Source organism: Chamaea fasciata, unplaced genomic scaffold (assembly GCF_029207755.1).
Source record: "Chamaea fasciata isolate MVZ Bird 193981 ecotype frontalis unplaced genomic scaffold, bChaFas1.0.hap1 SCAF_923, whole genome shotgun sequence".
In the NCBI taxonomy this organism is placed as follows: domain Eukaryota; kingdom Metazoa; phylum Chordata; class Aves; order Passeriformes; family Sylviidae; genus Chamaea; species Chamaea fasciata.
Genome location: NW_027095008.1, coordinates 9,165 through 30,555, shown reverse-complemented (window position 1 = coordinate 30,555; position 21,391 = coordinate 9,165). Strand labels below are relative to the sequence as shown.

The window sequence follows — 21,391 nt, the reverse complement described above, 5'->3', positions numbered from 1 at the left end:
GGACATTTTGGGGTCCTCGGGGTCATTTTGGGGTCCCTGGGGTAATTTTGGGGTCCTCGGGGACACTTTGGGGACATTTTTGGGGTCCTTGGGGACATTTTGGGGTCCTCGCGGTCATTTTCGGGTCATTTTGGGGTCCTCGGGGTCATTTTCGGGTCATTTTGGGGTCCTCGGGGTCATTTTCGGGTCATTTTGGGGTCCCTGGGGTCATTTTGGAACGACCGGGAGGGCGAAAAGGGGGCGTGGCCAGCGGGGTTTATGCAAATGAGCCGCTGCTTTTTTTCCCGGGGGAGGGGCGTGTCTATTCAAAGTAACCCAATAAAACCTGACGAAGCCTTTAATTATGCAAATGAGGCGCGGGCTTTTTTTTTCGGGTGGGGCGGGCTCATTAAGTATGCAAATTAAAAGGGAAAATTATGCAAATGAAGAGCGCGGCGGACGCGGAAGCGATATGCAAATGAGCGATATGCAAATAAGGGGAGTCGGATTGGGAGGCGGGGCTTAACGTCCATATAAAGAAGCGGGCTCCGCCCCCGGCGGGCCAATCAGCGCGCGGCATGCAAATGAAGGCGCGGGCGAGCGGCGGCCGCGCCCCTGGCGGTGTGACGTCACTTCCGTCGCGCCGCGTGTGACGTCAGGACGGCAATGGCGGCCCCGCGGGTGTCGCTGGGGGCGCTGAAGGAGCCGCTGGGGCTGAACCGCGCCCTGCAGTGGGTGCGGAACTGGGACAAACTGGGACAAACTGGGACAGACTGGGACAAACTGGGGGGGACTGGGAGGGACTGGGATAAACTGGGAGTCACGGGGAGCGGAACTGGGGGGGACTGGGACAAACTGGGACAAACTGGGACAGACTGGGAGGGGAATTGGGGGGACTGGGAGGGAACTGGGAGAACTGGGAGGGACTGGGAGGGGACTGGGACAAACTGGGACAAACTGGGAGGGACTGGGAGGGGAATTGGGGGGACTGGGAGGGAACTGGGAGAACTGGGAGGGACTGGGAGGGGACTGGGACAAACTGGGACAAACTGGGACAAACTGGGGGGGACTGGGACAAACTGGGAGGGACTGGGAGGGGAATTGGGGGGACTGGGAGGGAACTGGGAGAACTGGGAGGGACTGGGACAAACTGGGACAAACTGGGACAAACTGGGACAAACTGGGGGGGGGACTGGGACAAACTGGGAGGGACTGGGAGGGGAATTGAGGGGACTGGGAGCGACTGGGAGGGACTGGGAGTGGATTGAGGGAAACTGGGCCAAACTGGGAGGGACTGGGATGAACTGGGAGGGGACTGGGAGCGACTGGGAAGGGACTGGGACAAACTGGGAGAGACTGGGAGGGGACTGAGAGCAGATTGAGGGAACTGGAACAAACTGGGATGGACTGGGACAAACTGGGAGGGACTGGGAGGGCACTGGGAGGGGATTTGGCGTTACTGGTTTGTACTGGTTTGGGGTGTGGAGTCACTGGGAGGGCGCCGGGGCCAAACTGGGGTTTCTCTCCTGAAATTCCCGATTTTTTGGTGGAATTTCCCCCGAATTTTCCCGTTTTATCCCAAATTTTTGGATTCGTTCTCCCATTTTCCCCCCGATTTTTTCCCCCAAAATTCCCAATTTTTTTGGTGAAACTTTCCCTGAATTGTCCCGGTTTTCTCCTGAAATTCCCGATTTTTTGTGGAATTTTCCTGAATTTTCCGTTCTTATTCCTGATTTCTGGGGGATCTCCCCAAGTCTTCAAGTTTTTTCCCCAATTTTTCGCCTGAGATCCGCAATTTTTGTGGAGTTTTCCCAGATTTTCCATTTTTGTTCCAAATTTTTTTGCAGGAGTTTCCCCATTTTTTCCCTTTTCTCCCCAATTTTTCTCCCCGAAATTCCCAATTTTTTTGGAACTCTCCCGAATTTTCCATTTTTGTTCTTCATTTTTATGAAATTTTCCCAAATTTTCCCATTTCCCCCCCAGTTTTCCTCCTGAAATTTCCAATTTTTGATGAAATTTTCCCATTTTCCCCCTTTTTTCCCTTAATTTTCCTGCTGAAATTCCCGATTTTTTTGAACTTTCCCAATTTTTTCATTTTTATTCCCAATTTTGATGAAAATTTCTCAATTTTTTCCCATTTTCCTCCCATTTTTCTCCTGAAATTCCCAAATTTCTTTTAATATTCCCTAATTTTCCATCTTTATTCCCAAATTTGATGAAGTTTTCCCAAATTTCCCCATTTTCCCCCAATTTTGCTCCTGAAATTCCCGATTTTTCTGAACTTTCCTGTATTTTCCATTTTTATTCCCAATTTTTATGAAATTTTCCCGATTTTTCCCCTTTTTCCCTTATTTTCCCTCCTGAGATTCCCGATTTTTCTGAACTTTCCCGAATTTTCCCTTTCTGTTCCTGATTTTTATGGAATTTTCCCGATTTTCCGCTTTTTCCCTTGTTTTTCTTCCTGAAATACCCAATTTTTTTGAGCTTTCCGGAATTTTCTGTCTTTATTCCAAATTTTTATGCAATTGTCCCAATTTTTCCGCTTTTCCTCTTGAAATTTCCAATTTTTATGGAATTTTCCTGATTTTTTCCCATTTTTCCTTATTTTTTTCCTGAAATTCCCAATTTCTTTGAACTTTCCTGAATCTTCTATTTCTGTTCCCGACTTTTATGGAATTTTCCTGAGTTTTCCCCTTTTTCCCTTTTTTGTTCTCCTGAAATTCCCGATTTTTCTGAACTTTCCCGAATTTTCCGTTTTTATTCCAAATTTTTATGAAATTTTCCCAATTTTTCCCCTTTTTCCCTTATTTTCCCTCCTGAAATTCCCAATTTGTTTGAACTTTCCTGAATTTTCCGTTTCCGTTCCTGATTTTTTTTGTAATTTTCCCGATTTTTCCCCATTTTTCCTCATATTTTCCTCCTGAAATTCCCGATATTTCTGAACTTTCCCGAATTTTCCATTTTTGTTCCCGATTTTTATGGAGTTTTCCCAATTTTCCGCTTTTTCCCTTGTTTTTTCTCCTGAAATTCCCGATTTTTTCTGAACTTTCCCGAATTTTCCGTTTCCGTTCCTGATTTTTTTTGAATTTTCCCGATTTTTTCCCATTTCCCCCCAATTTTTCCTCCTGAAATTCCCGATTTTTCTGAGCTTTCCCGAATTTTCCGTTTCCGTTCCCGATCTTTACGGAATTTTCCCGATTTCCCAGTTTTTCTCCATCTTCGCCTTCGCCACCTGCGGCGGCTTCGAGGGCTCCGTCACCTTCCGCGTCACCTGTGCGGGGGCGGGGCACGAGAACCACTCGGTCACCGCCCGCTTCGCCTACCCCTTCAGGTGAGTCGGGCAGGTGGGGCCGGGACGGGTGGGACAGGTGAGACAGGTGAGGGGACAGGTGGGACAGGTGAGACCGGGACAGGTGAGGGACAGGTGAGACCGGGACAGGTGAGGGACAGGTGAGACCGGGACAGGTGGGACAGGTGAGGGGACAGGTGAGACAGGTGAGACAGGTGGGACAGGTGAGACAGATGAGACGGGTGAGACGGGGACAGGTGAGGGACAGGTGAGGGATAGGTGAGTAACAGGTGAGATACAGGTGGGACAGGTGTGGGACAGGTGAGACAGGTGAGGGACAGGTGAGACCGGGACAGGTGAGACGGGAACAGGTGAGGGACAGGTGGGACAGGTGTGGGACAGGTGAGACAGGGACAGGTGAGGGGACAGGTGGGAGAGGTGAGGAGACAGGTGGGACAGGTGTGAGACAGGTGAGGGACAGGGGTGGGGACAGGTGAGGGCTCAGGGACAGGTGAGACAGGGACAGGTGAGACAGGTGAGCAACAGGTGAGAAAGGCGAGGGGACAGGTGAGACAGGTGTGAGACAGGTGAGTCAGACAGGTGGGACCGGGACAGGTGGGACAGGTGAGGGGACAGGTGAGGGCTCAGTGACAGGTGAGACAGGGACAGGTGAGGGACAGGGACAGGTGAGACTGGGACAGGTGTGGGACAGGTGAGACAGGTGAGGGACAGGTGGGACAGGTGAGGGGACAGGTGAGACCGGGACAGGTGAGACCGGGACAGGTGAGACAGGGACAGGTGAGACAGGTGAGGGGACAGGTGAGACCGGGACAGGTGGGACAGGGACAGGTGGGACAGGGGTGGGACAGGTGGGACAGGTGAGACAGGGACAGGTGAGGGACAGGTGGGACAGGGACAGGTGAGACAGGTGAGGGGACAGGTGTGGGATGGGTGTGAGACAGGTGAGACAGGTGAGACCGGGACAGGTGAGACAGGGACAGGTGGGACAGGGACAGGTGAGGGACAGGTGGGACAGGTGAGGGACAGGTGAGGGGTGGGATGGGTGTGTCCAGTCCCCCCCAGGTGTGTCCAGTCCCCCCCAGGTGTGTCCAGGTGACCCCAGGTGTGCCCAGCCCCCTTCAGGTGACCCACAGGTGACCCCAGGTATATCAGGGTGACTCCCAGGTGTGTCCCCATCCCCCTCAGGTGAGCCCAGGTGTATCCCGGCCCCCCCCCAGGTGTCTCCAGGTGACCCCAGGTGTGTCCAGCCCCCCCCCCAGGTGACGCCCAGGTGTGTCCAGGTGACCCCAGGTGTATCCAGCCCCCCCCAGGTGACCCCCAGGTGTGTCCAGGTGACCCCAGGTGTGTCCAGCCCCCCCCAGGTGACCCCCAGGTGTGTCCAGGTGACCCCAGGTGTATCCAGCCCCCCCCAGGTGACCCCCAGGTGACCCCCCGGTGACGCCCAGGTGTGTCTCCCCCCGCAGGTTGAACGAGGCCGTGTTCGAGCCCTCCCTGACTCACCTGTGTAACCACACCTGGCCCAAGGACGTTCACCTGGTCGGGGATTTCTCCTCGGCCTCGCGCTTCTTCGTGGGCGTGGCCGTGGTCGCCTTCCTCTACAGCCTGGGGGCGCTGGGGCTTTACCTGGGCTACCTGCACCTGTACAGGTGCGCGGGGTCCCGCCTCCCGATCGTGGTGAGTGCCCAGGTGTGCTCAGGTGTGCCCAGGTGTGCCCAGGTGTGCTCGGGGGGGGTTACCTGGGCTACCTGCACCTGTACAGGTGCGCGGGGTCCCGCCTCCCGATCGTGGTGAGTGCCCAGGTGTGCCCAGGTGTGTCCAGGTGGGGTCTGAGCACCTGGGCGGGTGGGTTTTGTTTAGACAGGTGTGCCCAGGTGTGCCCAGGTGTGCTCAGGTGTGTCCAGGTGTGTCCAGGTGGGGTCTGAGCACCTGGGTGGGTGGGTTTTGTTTAGACAGGTGTGTCCAGGTGTGCTCAGGTGTGTCCAGGTGTGCTCAGGTGGGGTCTGAGCACCTGGGTGGGTGGGTTTTGTTTAGACAGGTGTGTCCAGGTGTGTCCAGGTGTGTTCAGATGTGCTCAGGTGTGTCCAGGTGTGTCCAGGTGGGGTCTGAGCACCTGGGCGGGTGGGTTTTGTTTAGACAGGTGTGCCCAGGTGTGCCCAGGTGTGCCCAGGTGTGCTCAGGGGCGGTTACCTGGGCTGCCTGCACCTGTACAGGTGCGTGGGGTCCCGCCTCCCGATCCTGGTGAGTGCTCAGGTGTGCCCAGGTGGGGTCTGAGCACCTGGGCGGGTGGTTTTTACCTGCCCAGGTGTGTCCAGGTAGGATTTACCTGCCCAGGTGCGCTCAGGTGGGGTCTGAGAGCTTGGACAGGTGGGCTTTACTTGCCCAGGTGTGTCCAGGTAGGATTTACCTGCCCAGGTGTGTCCGGGTGGGGATGTGATGGGGCAGGTGAGGTTTTACCTGGGCTACCCGGCACCTGTACAGGTGTGTTCAGGTGTGCTCAGGGAGGGCTCCGGGGTGGGAATTTTGGGGATTCCCGACGGAGTTTTAGGGATTCCCGGTGGAATTTTGGGAATTTTTCGAATTCCTGATGGAATTTCCGGAATTTTGGGGCTCCTGGGCTGGAATTTTTGGGATTTCCTGATGGAATTTTAGAGATTCCCGGTGGAATTTTTGGGGATTCCCTGGTGGAATTTTGGGAATTTTTTGAAGTTCCGATGGAATTTTGGGGATTCCCGACAGAATTTTTGGGATTCTTGATGGAATTTCGGGAATTTTGAGGGTTTCCGGGGTGGGAATTTTGGGGATTTCCGATGGAATTTCGGGAATTCCGGGGTTTCCGGGGTGGGAATTCTTTGGGGGGGAGGGGTTTAACCCTTTCTGCTCCTTCTTTCTCCCTCTGCTGCCTCTTAAGGATCCTGGGTAAGTCCCGCCCCCTTTTTTTGGGAGCCCCGCCCCTAAAAAATTCCCAGTTTTCCCCAAAAATTCCCAGTTTTCCTCTCAAAGCTTTCCTTTTTTTCCTAAAAAATTCCCGTTCTCTCCCGAAAATTCCCATTTTTCCCCCAAAAATCCCAACTTTCGTCCCAAAAAATCTTTATTTTCTCCCCAGAATTTCCAGTCCTGCCCCGAAATTCCCTTTTTTTCCCCAAAAAAATTCCGGGTTTTTTCTCTCCTCCCAAAATTCCCGTTTTCCTCCTCAATTTTCCCGCTTTTCCCTTTCCAAACCCCGCAGGAATTCGGGGTCTCTCCTTTTGTTCGCCCCCCAAAATTTTCCCCATTTTTAGTGATTTTTTTCCCCATTTTTTGGTCATTTCCCCCCATTTTTGGGCTGTTTCCTCCATTTTTGACCCATTTTCCCCATTTTTAGGTCATTTTCCCCATTTTTGGCTCATTTTAACCATTTTTGGGTCATTTTCCCCATTTTTGGGTCATTTTCCCCATTTTTGGGTCACTGTCTCCCTTTTTTGGGTCTTTTTTTTGTTTTGTTTTGTTTTGTTTTTCCCCTTTTTTTTCCCCGTCTTCCCATTTTCCCTATTTTTGGGTCATTTCCCCCATTTTTGACCCATTTCCCCCATTTTTTGCCCGTTTTCTCTCGTTTTTTGCCCGTTTCCCCCATTTTTTGCCCTTTTTCCCCGTTTTTTGCCCATTTCTTCCATTTTTGACCCATTTCCCCATTTTTGCCCGTTCTCTCCGTTTTTTCCCCGATTTTCCCATTTCCCCCATTTTTTGCCCCGTTTCCTCCCGTTTTTTCCCCATTTTTTGCCCATTTCCCCCATTTTTTGCCCTTTTTGCCCATTTCCCCCATTTTTTGCCCCGTTTTCCCCATTTTTGCCCATTTCCCTCTGTTTTTTCCCCTATTTTCCCGTTTCCCCCCATTTTTTCCCCGTTTTTTGCCCGTGTTCCCCCATTTTTTGCCCCTTTTCCCCATTTTTTGCCCATTTCCCCCATTTTTGCCCGTTTCTCCTGTTTTTTCCCTGATTTTCCCGTTTCCCCCATTTTTTGCCCATTTCCCCCATTTTTGCCCGTTCTCCCCGTTTTTTCCCCGCTTTTCCCGTTTCCCCCATTTTTTGCCCATTTCCCCCGTTTTTTGCCCATTTCCCCCATTTTTTTTGCCCCATTTCCCCCATTTTTTGCCCGTTTCCCCCGTTTTTTGCCCCATTTCCCCCATTTTTTGCCCGTTCCCCCCATTTTTCCCCGTTTCCCCCCCGTTTTTTCCTCGTTTTCCCCCGTTTTTTCCCCATTTTTCCCCGTTTCCCCCCGTTTTTTCCCCGTTTTTTCCCCGTTTTCCCCCGTTTTTTCCCCATTTTTCCCCGTTTCCCCCCGTTTCCCCCCGTTTTCCCCCGTTTTTTCCCCCTTTTTCCCCGTTCCCCCCCGTTTTTCCCCTTTTTTCCCCGTTTTCCCCCGTTTTTTCCCCTTTTTTCCCCGTTTCCCCCCGTTTTTCCCCGTTTTTTTCCCCATTTTCCCCCGTTCCCCTGTTTTTTCCCCATTTTTCCCCGTTTTCCCCCCGTTTCCCCCCGTTTTTTCCCCGTTTTCCCCCGTTTTTTCCCCCTTTTTCCCCGTTCCCCCCCGTTTTTCCCCGTTTTCCCCCGTTTCCCCCCGTTTTTTCCCCGTTTTCCCCCGTTTTTTCCCCCCTTTTTCCCCGTTTCCCCCCGTTTCCCCCCGTTTTTCCCCCGTTTTCCCCCCGTTTTTCCCCGTTTCCCCCCATTTTTCCCCGTTTCCCCCCATTTTTCCCGTTTTCCCCCCGTTTTCCCCCCGTTTTTCCCCGTCCTGCCCCGCCCGGTCTGTGACGCCGTCCCCCGCTGTCCCCGTGTGTCCGCAGGACGTGCTGCTGTCGGCGCTGCTGGCCGCGCTCTGGCTGGTGGCCTCCTCGGCCTGGGCCCAGGCCCTGGGACACGTCCGGGCCGCCCTGGCCGCGCCCCTCCCCCACTGCCCCGCCCCCGCCGCCACCTGCGCGCGCGCCGGGGCCACGCCCCTGGGCGGGCTGGGGGCCTCGGTGGTGAGCGGGGGAGGGGATTTGGGGGCAGGGGGAGGGGAAATTGGGGGGTGGGGGAGGGGATTTGGGGGGTGGGGAGGGGATTTGGGGGTGGGGGAGGGGATTTTGGGGTGGGGGAGGGGATTTTGGAGTGGGGCAGGGGAATTTAGGACGGGGGAGGGGAGTTGGGGTGTGGGGGAGGGGATTTGGGGTGTGGGGGAGGGGAAATTGGGAGAGGGGAGGAGGATTGGGGTGAGGGAGAGGATTTGGGAGGTGGGGGAGGGGAAATTGGGTGGGGGAGGGGATTTTGGGGTGTGGGGGAGGGGATTTGGGGTGTGGGGGAGGGGATTTGGGGGTGGGGAAACTGAGGCACAGGCGGGGGAGGGGCTTGGAGCGGTGGGGCGTGGCTGAGGAAGGTGGGTTGTGCTCAGAGAGGTGGGCGGGGCTTAGGGTGGTGGGCCGAGCGTGGGGAATGTAGGCGGGGCTTAGGGAGATGGGCGGGGCTTGGGGTGGGGCAGGGCTTGGGGATGTGTGGGCGGGGCTTATGAAGATGGGGCTGGGATTGGGGAGGTGGGGAGTTGCTTAATGAGGTGTGGGTGGGGCTTAGGGAGGTGGGGGCGTGGCTTAACGAGGTGAGATGGTGTTTAGGGAGGAGGTCGGAACTTATGGGGTTGGGGGCGTGGCTTTAATCCGGAATTTCCGGGATTTTTTTCCCTCCCAGGCCTTCGGGTTCCTCAACCTCCTGCTCTGGGCCGGCGGCTCCTGGTTCGTCTACAAGGAGACCCCGTGGCACCGCCCGGCCACGCCCCCCGACCCCGCCCCCTCCCCCATGTGACCCCGCCCCTCCTCCCTCCTGGGTCGTGCTGTTGTTATTTGGGGGCGGGGCTGAGGGCTGGGGGCGTGGCCGGGCGTTGGGGGAGGGGCTTTGCACGCTGAGCTCATCGGGGTGGGGGAGGGGTGGGGAGGGGTGGGGTTGACCTTGACCTCGGTGACCTTTGGGTGACCTTGATTTTGAGTGGGCGTGGTCAGGGTGTGGATTGGTCGATTCTTACATCGTTGACCATTTTGGGGGGTGACCTTTCGGAGACCTTGACCTCGCTGACCATTGGCTGCTCTTGGCTTGACCATTGGGTGACCTTTGACCTCAGCTTGACCTCGGCTTGATTTGCTGTTGACCTTGGTTCTGGTGACCATTGGTTGGTCTTAGGATGACCTTTGGGTCAGTATTGACCTCACTGACCATTGGTTGACCGTGACCTCGCTGACCTCGGGTTGACCTTGATCTCACCGACCATTGGTCAGTCTTGACCATGGCTGGAGTTGACCATGGGCTGGCTCAGGTTGGCCATTGGTTGGTCTTGGCTTGGGGTTGGCCTTGGTTGACCATCCGTTGGTTGACCTTGACCCGGGCTGACCGTTCGGCTTGGTCTGGATTTTGGTGACCGTTAATGGTGGTGACCATTGGGTTGGTCTTGACTTGATTGTTGCGTTGGTCTTGATCTTGCCTTGATCATTGGTTGGTCTTGGCTTGGGTTGACCATTGGCTTGGTCTTGACCTTGAGTTGATCTTCATTGGGTTGGTCTTGATCTTGAGTTGGCCATTGGGTTGGTTTTGACTTTGGCTTGACCATCATTGCGTTGGTCTTGACTTGGGTTGACCGTTGGATTGGTCTTGACCTTGAGTTGATTATCGGGTTGGTCTTGATCTTGGGTTGACCATGGGGTTGGTCTTGACTTGGGTTGACCTTTGGTTTGGTCTTGACCTTGAGTCGGTCATTGGGTTGATCTTGATTTTGGGTTGACCATTGGGTTGGTCTTGAGTCGACCATTGGATTGGTCTTGATCTTGAGTTGGTCATTGGGTTAGTCTTGACTTTGGCTTGACCATCATTGCGTTGGTCTTGACTTGGGTTGACCTTTGGCTTGGTCTTGACCTTGAGTTGGTCATTGGGTTAGACTTGACTTCGACTTGACCATTGTTGATTGATCTTGACTTAGGTTGACCGTTGGGCTGTTGTTGATCTTGAGTTGGTCATTGGGTTAGTCTTGATTTCGGGTTGACCACTGGCTTGGTTTTGATCTTGGGTTGACCATTGGGTTGGTTTTCATCTTGAGTTGGCGATTGGGTTGGTCTTGATTCAGGTTGACCATCATTGGGTTGGTTTTGACTTTGGTTGACCATCGCGTTGGTCTTGGTCTTGAGTTGGCCATTGGCTTGGTCTTGACTTGGGTTGACCATTGGCTTGGTCTTGACTTGGGTTGACCATTGGGTTGGTTTTTATCTTGAGTTGGTGATTGGCTTGGTCTTGGTCTTGGGTTGACCATGGGGTTGGTCTTGACTGGGGTTGACCATTGATTTGGTCTTGGTCTTGCGTTGACCATTGGGTTAGTCTTGACCTTGAGTTGACCTTCATTGGGTTCGTCTTGATCTTGGCTTGACCCTTGGGTTGGGTTGACCTTGGCTGACCTGGCCTTGATTTGACCTTTTGTTGACCTTCGGCTTGAGTTGGGTTGACCTTGGCTGACCTCGACTTGGCTTTGGTTGACCCTGGCTTGAGTTGGGCGGGGCTTGGGTTCAGTTTGGTTGGCTTTGGTCGACTCTTGAGGTGGGTGGCGTGACCTTGGGTTGGGTTTGGTTGACCTTGGGTTGACCCTTGGGTTGACCTTTGGGGTGGGTTTAGTTGACCTTTGGGTTGACCTTGGGTTGACCGTTGAGTTAGTTTTGGTTGACCTTGGGTTGACCCTTGGGTGACCTTTGGGTTGGGTTGGGTGAACCTTGGGTGACCTTTGCTTGACCCCGCTCGGGTTCGCGGCCCCTGATTGGCCCCACCCCCACCTACCCTCCTCCCATTGGCCCCTCCCCCATGTGGGCGTGGCCAAACACTCCGGGCTCCCCTCCCCTCCCCCCCCCCCCCCCAGGCTCCGCAAGTGCCTCAATAAACGAAAATTCTGGGAAAACGCCCCAAAATCACTTCCGGGAACGGGGGGGGGGGGAGGGGTCAGCCCCGCCCCTCCCCCACCCAGGGGACCCTTGGGGACATCGGGGGCGGGGCTGGGGACACCAGGGATGGACCCGAGGCCGCGTTCGCTCCGTATTTATTGCTTCTGACCCCAAATCCGCGTCCCCTCCGTCACCGCCCGGGGTGGCACCGCGGCGGCCCCGCCGGGCACTTGGGTGGCCCTTGGTGGCCCCAGGGTGACCTTGGCACCGTCACCGCGTCCCTTGTCCCACCCCGTGCCGGCCCGGCTCCGCGTCCCCACCGTGTCCCCAAGGTGTCCCCAAGGTGTCCCCATGATGTCCCCATGTCCCCAAGGTGTCCCCACGATGTCCCCAAGGTGTCCCCGAGGTGTCCCCGAGGTGTCCCCATGATGTCCCCATGTCCCCACAATGTCCCCAAGGTGTTCCCGTGTCCCATGATGTCCCCACGATGTCCCCAAGGTGTCCCCATGTCCCCTAGTTGTTGTCCATGGTGTCCCTGCTCCAGGCTGTGAACTCACAGACCCCGGTGTGACCCCAGTGTGACCCCGGTGTCCCCATGCCCATGTCCCCAGGCTGTCCCCGAGGTGTCCCCACGATGTCCCCATGATGTCCCCATGTCCTCACAATGTCCCCGAGGTGTCCCCACGATGTCCCCATGATGTCCCCATGTCCTCACGATGTCCCCAAGGTGTCCCCATGTCCCACGATGTCCCCAAGGTGTCCCCGAGGTGTCCCTAGTTGTTGTCCATGGTGTCGCGGATCCAGGCTGTGAACTCGCAGACCCCGGTGTGACCCCAGTGTCCCCCATCCCCATGTCCCCACGATGTCCCCATGTCCCCAGGCTGTCCCCGAGGTGTCCCCACGATGTCCCCAATGTGTCCCCATGTCCCCGAGGTGTCCCCACGATGTCCCCATGATGTCCCCATGTCCCATGATGTCCCCACGGTGTCCCCAAGGTGTCCCCGTGTCCCACGATGTCCCCACGGTGTCCCCAAGGTGTCCCCATGTCCCCGAGGTGTCCCTAGTTGTTGTCCATGGTGTCCCTGCTCCAGGCTGTGAACTCGCAGACCCCGGTGTGACCCTGGTGTGACCCCAGTGTCCCCATGCCCATGTCCCCGTGATGTCCCCAAGGTGTCCCCACGATGTCCCCATGTCCCCAGGCTGTCCCCACGATGTCCCCAAGGTGTCCCCACAATGTCCCCAAGGTGTCCCCATGTCCCCGAGGTGTCCCTAGTTGTTGTCCATGGTGTCCCTGCTCCAGGCTGTGAACTCGCAGACCCCGGTGTGACCCCAGTGTCCCCATACCCATGTCCCCACGATGTCCCCACAATGTCCCCATGTCCCCGAGGTGTCCCCACGATGTCCCCAAGGTGTCCCCCAGGTGTCCCCTAGTTGTTGTCCATGGTGTCGCGGATCCAGGCTGTGAACTCGCAGACGCGTGTGTAGACCCCGGTGTGACCCCGGTGTGACCCCAGTGTCCCCATGCCCATGTCCCCGTGATGTCCCCAAGGTCTCCCCATGATGTCCCCATGTCCCACGATGTCCCCAAGGTGTCCCCGAGGTGTCCCCTAGTTGTTGTCCATGGTGTCGCGGATCCAGGCTGTGAACTCGCAGACCCTGGTGTGACCCCAGTGTCCCCATCCCCATGTCCCCAGGCTGTCCCCGAGGTGTCCCCACGATGTCCCCACGATGTCCCCATGTCCCATGATGTCCCCACGATGTCCCCAAGGTGTCCCCAAGGTGTCCCTAGTTGTTGTCCATGGTGTCCCTGATCCAGGCTGTGAACTCGCAGACCCCGGTGTGACCCCAGTGTCCCCATGCCCATGTCCCTGTGATGTCCCCAAGGTCTCCCCATGATGTCCCCATGTCCCACGATGTCCCCGAGGTGTCCCCGAGGTGTCCCCAGGTGTCCCTAGTTGTTGTCCATGGTGTCGCGGATCCAGGCTGTGAACTCGCAGACCCCGGTGTGACCCCAGTGTCCCCATCCCCATGTCCCCAAGGTGTCCCCATGATGTCCCCAAGGTGTCCCCATGTCCCCGAGGTGTCCCCTAGTTGTTGTCCATGGTGTCGCGGATCCAGGCTGTGAACTCGCAGACCCCGGTGTGACCCCGGTGTGACCCCAGTGTCCCCCATGCCCATGTCCCCACAATGTCCCCATGTCCCCGTGATGTCCCCAAGGTCTCCCCATGATGTCCCCATGTCCCACGATGTCCCCACGATGTCCCCGAGGTGTCCCCGAGGTGTCCCCTAGTTGTTGTCCATGGTGTCGCGGATCCAGGCTGTGAACTCGCAGACGCGCGTGTAGACCCCGGGGTGTCCGGGCAGGGCGCAGGTCTGGAGCCCCCAGGACACGATGCCCTGCAGGGTCCCATTGCAGGACAGGGGACCCCCGGAGTCACCCTGGGGTCACACAGGGGTCAGGGGTCACCCAGGGGTCACCCAGGGGTCACTCAGGGGTCACTCTGGAGCCCCCAGGACACGATGCCCTGCAGGGTCCCATTGCAGGACAGGGGACCCCCGGAGTCACCCTGGGGTCACACAGGGGTCAGGGGTCACTCAGGGGTCACCCAGGGGTCACTCAGGGGTCACTCTGGAGCCCCCAGGACACGATGCCCTGCAGGGTCCCATTGCAGGACAGGGGACCCCCGGAGTCACCCTGGGGTCACACAGGGGTCAGGGGTCACCCAGGGGTCACTCAGGGGTCACTCTGGAGCCCCCAGGACACGATGCCCTGCAGGGTCCCATTGCAGGACAGGGGACCCCCGGAGTCACCCTGGGGTCACACAGGGGTCAGGGGTCACCCAGGGGTCACCCAGGGGTCACTCAGGGGTCACTCTGGAGCCCCCAGGACACGATGCCCTGCAGGGTCCCATTGCAGGACAGGGGACCCCCGGAGTCACCCTGGGGTCACACAGGGGTCAGGGGTCACCCAGGGGTCACTCAGGGGTCACTCTGGAGCCCCCAGGACACGATGCCCTGCAGGGTCCCATTGCAGGACAGGGGACCCCCGGAGTCACCCTGGGGACACACAGGGGTCAGGGGTCACTCAGGGGTCACTCAGGGGTCACCCAGGGGTCACTCAGGGGTCACTCTGGAGCCCCCAGGACACGATGCCCTGCAGGGTCCCATTGCAGGACAGGGGACCCCCGGAGTCACCCTGGGGTCACACAGGGGTCACTCAGGGATCACTCGGGTCACTCAGGGGTCACCCAGGGGTCACTCAGGGGTCACTCAGGGGTCCCAGGGGTCACTCAGGGGTCAAGGGTGCAAGATTTTGGGTGGGTTTTGGTGTTTCGGGGCTGATTCTGCCGAGTTTGGGGGTGGAATTTTGGGTGGATTTGAGGCGGAATTTGGGCGGATTTTGGGGGAATTTGGGGCAAATTTTGGGGCTGATTTTGCCGAATTTTGGGGTGGATTTTTTTGGTAGATTTGGGGCAGATTTGGGGCAGATTTTGGGGCAAATTTGGGGCAGATTTGGGGCAGATTTGGGGCAGATTTTGGGCAGATTTTGGGCAGATTTTGGGGCAGATTTTGGGCAGATTTTGGGCAGATTTTGGGGCAGATTTTGGGCAGATTTGGGGCAGATTTGGGGCAGATTTTGGCGGATTTTTTGGCAGCTTTGGGGCAGATTTTGGGCAGATTTTGGGGCAGATTTTGGGGCAGATTTTGGGGCAGATTTTGGGGCAGATTTTGGGGCAGATTTTGGGGCAGATTTGGGGCAGATTTTGGGGCAGATTTTGGCAGATTTTTTGACAGCTTTGGGGCAGATTTGGGGCAGATTTGGGGCAGATTTTGGGCAGATTTTGGGGCAGATTTTGGGCAGATTTTTGGTAGATTTGGGGTGGATTTTGTGCCGATTTTGGCGGATTTTTTGGCAGCTTTGGGGCATCTTTGGTGCGCGTTCTGTTCCCATTTTGGGGCGTGTCTGGGGGGGGCGGGGTTCACCTGGCAGGAGTCGACGCGGCGGTCGCTGACGCCGGCGCAGAGCATGCTGGGAGTGATGCGGCGCGGGTAGGCGCGGCGGCAGGCGGCGTCCGGCAGCAGCTGCACGTAGGCGCAGATCAGGCGGCTGGGCAGGGTCACTGCGGGGTCAGCCGGGGGTCAGCGGGGTCGGGACACCCCCAGGACAGGCCCGGAGTGGTCAGGGGTCACTCAGGGGTCACTCAGGGGTCACTCAGGGGTCACTCAGGTCACTCAGGGGGCACTCGGGGCACTCAGGGGTCACTCAGGGGTCACTCAGGGGGCACTCGGGGCACTCAGGGGTCACTCAGGGGTCACTCAGGGGGCACTCGGGGCACTCAGGGGTCACTCAGGGGTCACTCAGGGGTCACTCTGGATTTTTCTCTCCATTTTTGACCGTTCCACCCCGATTTCCCAAAAAATTCCTCCCCGCCCCCCCCTCCCCCTCCCCCCCCCGATTCCGACTTTTCCCTGGATTTTCCGCTCCGTTTTTAACCAGTCCCAGCCCAATTCCGTCCAAACTCCCCCCAGACCTCCTCCCCGGCCCCTAGCCCTGACCCCTGACCCCTGACCCCTGGCCCTTGACCTCTGATGACTCCCGTGCCCTGACCCTGTGGGCTGGTGACCGTCTCCTGACCCCTGATGACCCCTGATGACCCCTGATATCCCCTGATGGCCCCTGATGACCCCGGATATACCCTGATGACCCCTGATGACCCCTGATGTCCCCTGATGACCCCGGATATACCCTGATGACCCCTGATGACCCCTGATGACCCCGGATATCCCCTGATGACCCCTGATGACCCCTGATGACCCCTGATGACACCTGATGACCCCTGATGACCCCCGCTGTCCCCCGCCATTCCCATACCCTGGGGGCTGGTGACCGTCCCCCGTCCCCTGATGACCCCTGATGACCCCGGATATCCCCTGATGACCCCTGATGACCCCTGATGACCCCTGATGACCCCGGATATCCCCTGATGACCCCTGATGACCCCTGATGTCCCCTGATGACCCCTGATGACCCCTGATGACCCCTGATGACCCCTGATGACCCCTGATGACCCCCGCCATCCCCGTACCCTGGGGGCTGGTGACCGTCCCCTGACCCCTGATGACCCCTGATGACCCCGGATATCCCCTGATGACCCCTGATGACCCCTGATGACCCCTGATGACCCCTGATGACCCCTGATGACCCCTGATGACCCCCGATGTCCCCCGCCATCCCCGTACCCTGGGGGCTGGTGACCGTCCCCTGACCCCTGATGACCCCTGATGACCCCGGATATCCCCTGATGACCCCTGATGACCCCTGATGACCCCTGATGACCCCTGATGACCCCGGATATCCCCTGATGACCCCTGATGACCCCTGATGACCCCTGATGACCCCTGCCGTCCCCGTACCCTGGGGGCTGGTGACCATCCCCTGACCCCTGATGACCCCTGATGACCCCTGATGACCCCTGATGACCCCCGCCGTCCCCGTACCCTGGGGGCTGGTGACCGTCCCCCGTCCCCTGATGACCCCTGATGACCCCTGATGACCCCTGCTGTCCCCCGCCGTCCCCGTACCCTGGGGGCTGGTGACCGTCCCCCGTCCCCTGATGACCCCTGATGACCCCTGATGACCCCCGATGTCCCCTGATGACCCCCGATGACCCCCGCCGTCCCCCGCCGTCCCCGTACCCTGGGGGCTGGTGACCGTCCCCCAGCCGGACAGCATGCAGGACGCGCCGGGCCGGCCGCAGGCTCGGGGCAGGGCCAGCGGCCGGACGCTGCGGCCGATGACCACCGGCCGGTCGAGCTTCAGCAGCGCCAGGTCGCTGTCCAGCGTGGCCGGGTCGAAGCGCGGGTGGGACAAGGCCAAGGTCACCCGGCGCTCCTGCTCCGTCCCCTCGCGACGCGTCAGGTCGTCCTCGCCCAGCCGGACACGGAGACCCCTGGGGACAGCGGGGACAGTCAGGGGGGTTGGGGACAGCGGGGACAATGGGGACATTGGGGGGGTTGGGGACAATGGGGACATTGGGGGGGTTGGGGACCTTGGGGACAGTCAGGGGGGTTGGGGACAGCGGGGACAGTCAGGGGGGTTGGGGACAACGGGGACAATGGGGACATTGGGGGGGTTGGGAACATTGGGGACAGCGGGGACAGTCAGGGGGGTTGGGGACAGCGGGGACAATGGGGACATTGGGAGGGTTGGGGACCTTGGGGACAGTCAGGGGGGTTGGGGACATTGGGGACAACGGGGACATTGGGGGGGTGAGGACAGCAGGGACAGCGGGGGAGTGGGGACAGCGGGGACAGTCAGGGGGGGTGGGGACAGCGGGGACAGTGGGGGCATTGGGGGGGTTGGGAACATTGGGGACAGCGGGGACATTCAGGGCGTTGGGGACAATGGGGACATTGGGGACATCAGGGAGCTTGGGGACGTTGGGGACATTGAGGGGGCTTGGGGATATTTTGGGGGACATTGGGGACATTGGGGACATTGGGGGGGGTTGGGGACTGTCCTTGTCAGGTGTCCCCTGTCCCCGGGGGATGTCACTGTCACTGTCACTGTCACTGTCACTGTCACCTGGCATTGCAGTGAGCAGCAGTCAGCACCCACCGGGGTCACACCTGTCCCTGCCAGCTGTCCCCTGTCCCTGTCCCTGTCCCCAGGGGTGTCCCTGTCCCTGTCCCCAGGGGTGTCCCTGTCCCCAGGAGTGTCCCTGTCACTGTCATTGTCACCTCTTGTTGCAGTGGGCGGCGGTCAGCACCCACTGCGGCCGCACCAGGACCCCCCCGCAGCGCAGCGGGTGGCACTGTCCCTGTCCCTGTCCCTGTCCCCAGGGGTGTCCCTGTCCCTGTCACTGTCCCCGGGGGTGTCATTGTCACCTCTTGTTGCAGTGGGCGGCCGTCAGCACCCACTGCGGCCGCACCAGGACCCCCCCCGCAGCGCAGCGGGTGGCGCTGTCCCTGTCCCTGTCCCCGGGGGTGTCACTGTCACTGTCCCCAGGGGTGTCCCCTGTCCCTGTCCCTGTCCCCAGGGGTGTCCCCTGTCCCTGTCCCTGTCCCCAGGGGTGTCCCTGTCGCTGTCCCTGTCCCCAGGGGTGTCATTGTCACCTCTTGTTGCAGTGGGCGGCCGTCAGCACCCACTGCGGCCGCACCAGGACCCCCCCGCAGCGCAGCGGGTGGCACTGTCCCTGTCCCTGTCCCCGGGGGTGTCCCTGTCCCTGTCCCCGGGGGTGTCCCTGTCCCCAGGAGTGTCCCTGTCACTGTCATTGTCACCTCTTGTTGCAGTGGGCGGCGGTCAGCACCCACTGCGGCCGCACCAGGACCCCCCCGCAGCGCAGCGGGTGGCACTGTCCCTGTCCCTGTCCCTGTCCCCAGGGGTGTCCCTGTCCCTGTCCCCAGGGGTGTCCCCTGTCCCCGGGGGTGTCCCTGTCACTGTCATTGTCACCTCTTGTTGCAGTGGGCGGCGGTCAGCACCCACTGCGGCCGCACCAGGACCCCCCCGCAGCGCAGCGGGTGGCACTGTCCCTGTCCCTGTCCCTGTCCCCAGGGGTGTCCCTGTCGCTGTCCCTGTCCCCAGGGGTGTCATTGTCACCTCTTGTTGCAGTGGGCGGCGGTCAGCACCCACTGCGGCCGCACCAGGACCCCCCCGCAGCGCAGCGGGTGGCACTGTCCCTGTCCCTGTCCCCAGGGGTGTCACTGTCCCTGTCCCCAGGGGTGTCATTGTCACCTCTTGTTGCAGTGGGCGGCGGTCAGCACCCACTGCGGCCGCACCAGGACCCCCCCGCAGCGCAGCGGGCCGTAGAGCAGCGCCTGCCAGGGCTGCGACATGGGGACACACGGGTAGCCGCCGATGATCCTGTCCTCGTCCCCCTCGGGCGACACGGGGACGCAGGTGACACCAGCGCCGTCCCCTTGAGCCTGCTGGCCCGGGGGACACGGCGGCGGCTGCGACAGGGTGACACCTGCGGGGACAAAGGGACGGCGGGCGTGGGGACGGTGACACCCCCGGGACACCGGGGTGGGGACAATGGGACACCAGAGTGGGGACAGTGACACCCCCGGGACACCGGGGTGGGGACAGTGACAGCCCTGGGACACCGGGGTGGGGACAATGGGACACCGGGGTGGGGACAATGGGACACCAGAGTGGGGACAGTGACACCCCCGGGACACCGGGGTGGGGACAATGGGACACCGGAGTGGGGACAGTGACACCCCTGGGACACCGGGGTGGGGACAATGGGACACCGGAGTGGGGACAGTGACACCCCCGGGACACCGGGGTGGGGACGGTGACACACCCGGGACACCGGGGTGGGGACAGTGACACCCCTGGGACACCGGAGTGGGGACAGTGACACCCCCGGGACACCGGGGTGGGGACAATGGGACACCGGGGTGGGGACAATGGGACACCAGAGTGGGGACAGTGACACCCCTGGGACACCGGAGTGGGGACAATGGGACACCGGACTGGGGACAGTGACACCCCTGGGACATTGGAGTGGGGACAGTGACACCCCCCGGGACACCGGAGTGGGGACAATGGGACACCGGGGTGGGGACAATGGGACACCGGGGTGGGGACAGTGACACCCCCGGGACACCGGGGTGGGGACAGTGACACCCCTGGGACACCGGAGTGGGGACAGTGACAGCCCTGGGACACCGGGGTGGGGACAGTGACACCAGGAGTGTCCCCTGGGCCACCAGGGGTGACATTTCCCATGCGGACAGCAGGGGTGACACCTCCGTGGGGCCATGGGGACACGTGTGTCACCTCCACGGGGACAGCAGGTGTGGCACCTTTGATGGGGACAACGCCACCAGGAGTGTCCCCCTGGGCCACCAGGGGTGTCACCTCCCGCGGGGACAGCAGGTGTGGCACTTTTATGGGGACAAGCGTGTCACCTCCGTGGGGACAACAAGGGCGGCACCTCCGTGGGGACAAGCAGGTGTGGCACCTTTATGGGGACGACGCCACCAGGTGCGTTCCCCAGGTGAGCTCCCCAGGTGTGTTCCCCAGGTGCGTTCCCCAGGTGTATCCCCCAGGTGAGCTCCCCAGGTGTGTTCCCCAGGTGTATCCCCCCAGGTGTGTTCCCCAGGTGTGCTCCCCCAGGTGTGCTCCCCAGGTGTGTTCCCCAGGTGAGCTCCCCAGGTGTGCTCGCCAGGTGTGCTCCCCAGGTGTGTTCCCCAGGTGCGTTCCCCAGGTGTATCCCCCAGGTGTGTTCCCCAGGTGTGCTCCCCAGGTGTGCTCCCCCAGGTGTGTTCCCCAGGTGTATCCCCCCAGGTGTGTTCCCCCAGGTGTGTTCCCCAGGTGCGTTCCCCAGGTGTATCCCCCAGGTGTGTCCCCAGGTGTGTCCCCCCAGGTGTGCTCCCCCAGGTGTGTTCCCCAGGTGTATCCCCCCAGGTGTGTTCCCCCAGGTGTGTTCCCCCAGGTGTGTCCCCAGGTGTATCCCCCCAGGTGTGTTCCCAGGTGTATCCCCCAGGTGTATCCCCCAGGTGTGTTCCCAGGTGTATCCCCCAGGTGTATCCCCCAGGTGTATCCCCCAGGTGTATCCCCCAGGTGTGTCCCCAGGTGTATCCCCCAGGTGTATCCCCCAGGTGTGTCCCCAGGTGTATCCCCCAGGTGTATCCCCCAGGTGTGTCCCCAGGTGTATCCCCCAGGTGTATCCCCCAGGTGTATCCCCCAGGTGTGTCCCCAGGTGTATCCCCCAGGTGTATCCCCCAGGTGTGTCCCCAGGTGTATCCCCCAGGTGTATCCCCCAGGTGTATCCCCCAGGTGTGTCCCCAGGTGTATCCCCCAGGTGTGTCCCCAGGTGTATCCCCCAGGTGTGTCCCCAGGTGTGTTCCCCCAAGTGTATCCCCCAGGTGTGTCCCCCCAGGTGTGTTCCCCCAGGTGTGTCCCCAGGTGTGTTCCCCCAGGTGTATCCCCCAGGTGTGTCCCCAGGTGTATCCCCCAGGTGTATCCCCCAGGTGTATCCCCCAGGTGTGTCCCCAGGTGTGTTCCCCCAAGTGTATCCCCCAGGTGTATCCCCCAGGTGTATCCCCAGGTGTGTCCCCAGGTGTATCCCCCAGGTACCTGAGAGCAGCAGCAGCAGCAGCAGCGGCTCCACGGCCCTGAGGTGACACCGGGAGGTGACACAGGTGACCCCCCCCACTGCCCCTCCCCCTCCATTTTTCCCCAT

The 21,391-nt window shown here is 59.6% G+C and overlaps 2 protein-coding genes across 2 annotated transcripts; one reads left to right on the top strand and one right to left on the bottom strand.

Annotated features, from left to right (window-relative positions):
- The first annotated feature begins 627 nt into the window (after positions 1 to 627).
- Positions 628 to 9,170, top strand: LOC136306037 (synaptophysin-like protein 1). The gene is made up of 6 exons (XM_066209386.1): positions 628 to 714; positions 3,186 to 3,310; positions 4,753 to 5,076; positions 8,103 to 8,279; positions 8,863 to 8,887; positions 8,977 to 9,170. The coding sequence occupies exons 1-6, from the start codon at positions 646 to 648 to the stop codon at positions 9,088 to 9,090; spliced, it is 834 nt and encodes a 277-aa protein (XP_066065483.1). The 5' UTR covers positions 628 to 645; the 3' UTR covers positions 9,091 to 9,170.
- Positions 9,171 to 13,431: 4,261 nt separating this feature from the next.
- Positions 13,432 to 21,391, bottom strand: LOC136306040 (kallikrein-14-like). Its single transcript, XM_066209388.1, has 5 exons — positions 21,286 to 21,391; positions 18,928 to 19,165; positions 16,893 to 17,179; positions 15,180 to 15,316; positions 13,432 to 13,634 (listed from the first exon to the last, which is right to left on the bottom strand). Exons 1-5 carry the CDS (start codon positions 21,389 to 21,391, stop codon positions 13,482 to 13,484), a joined length of 921 nt encoding a protein of 306 aa, XP_066065485.1. The 3' UTR covers positions 13,432 to 13,481.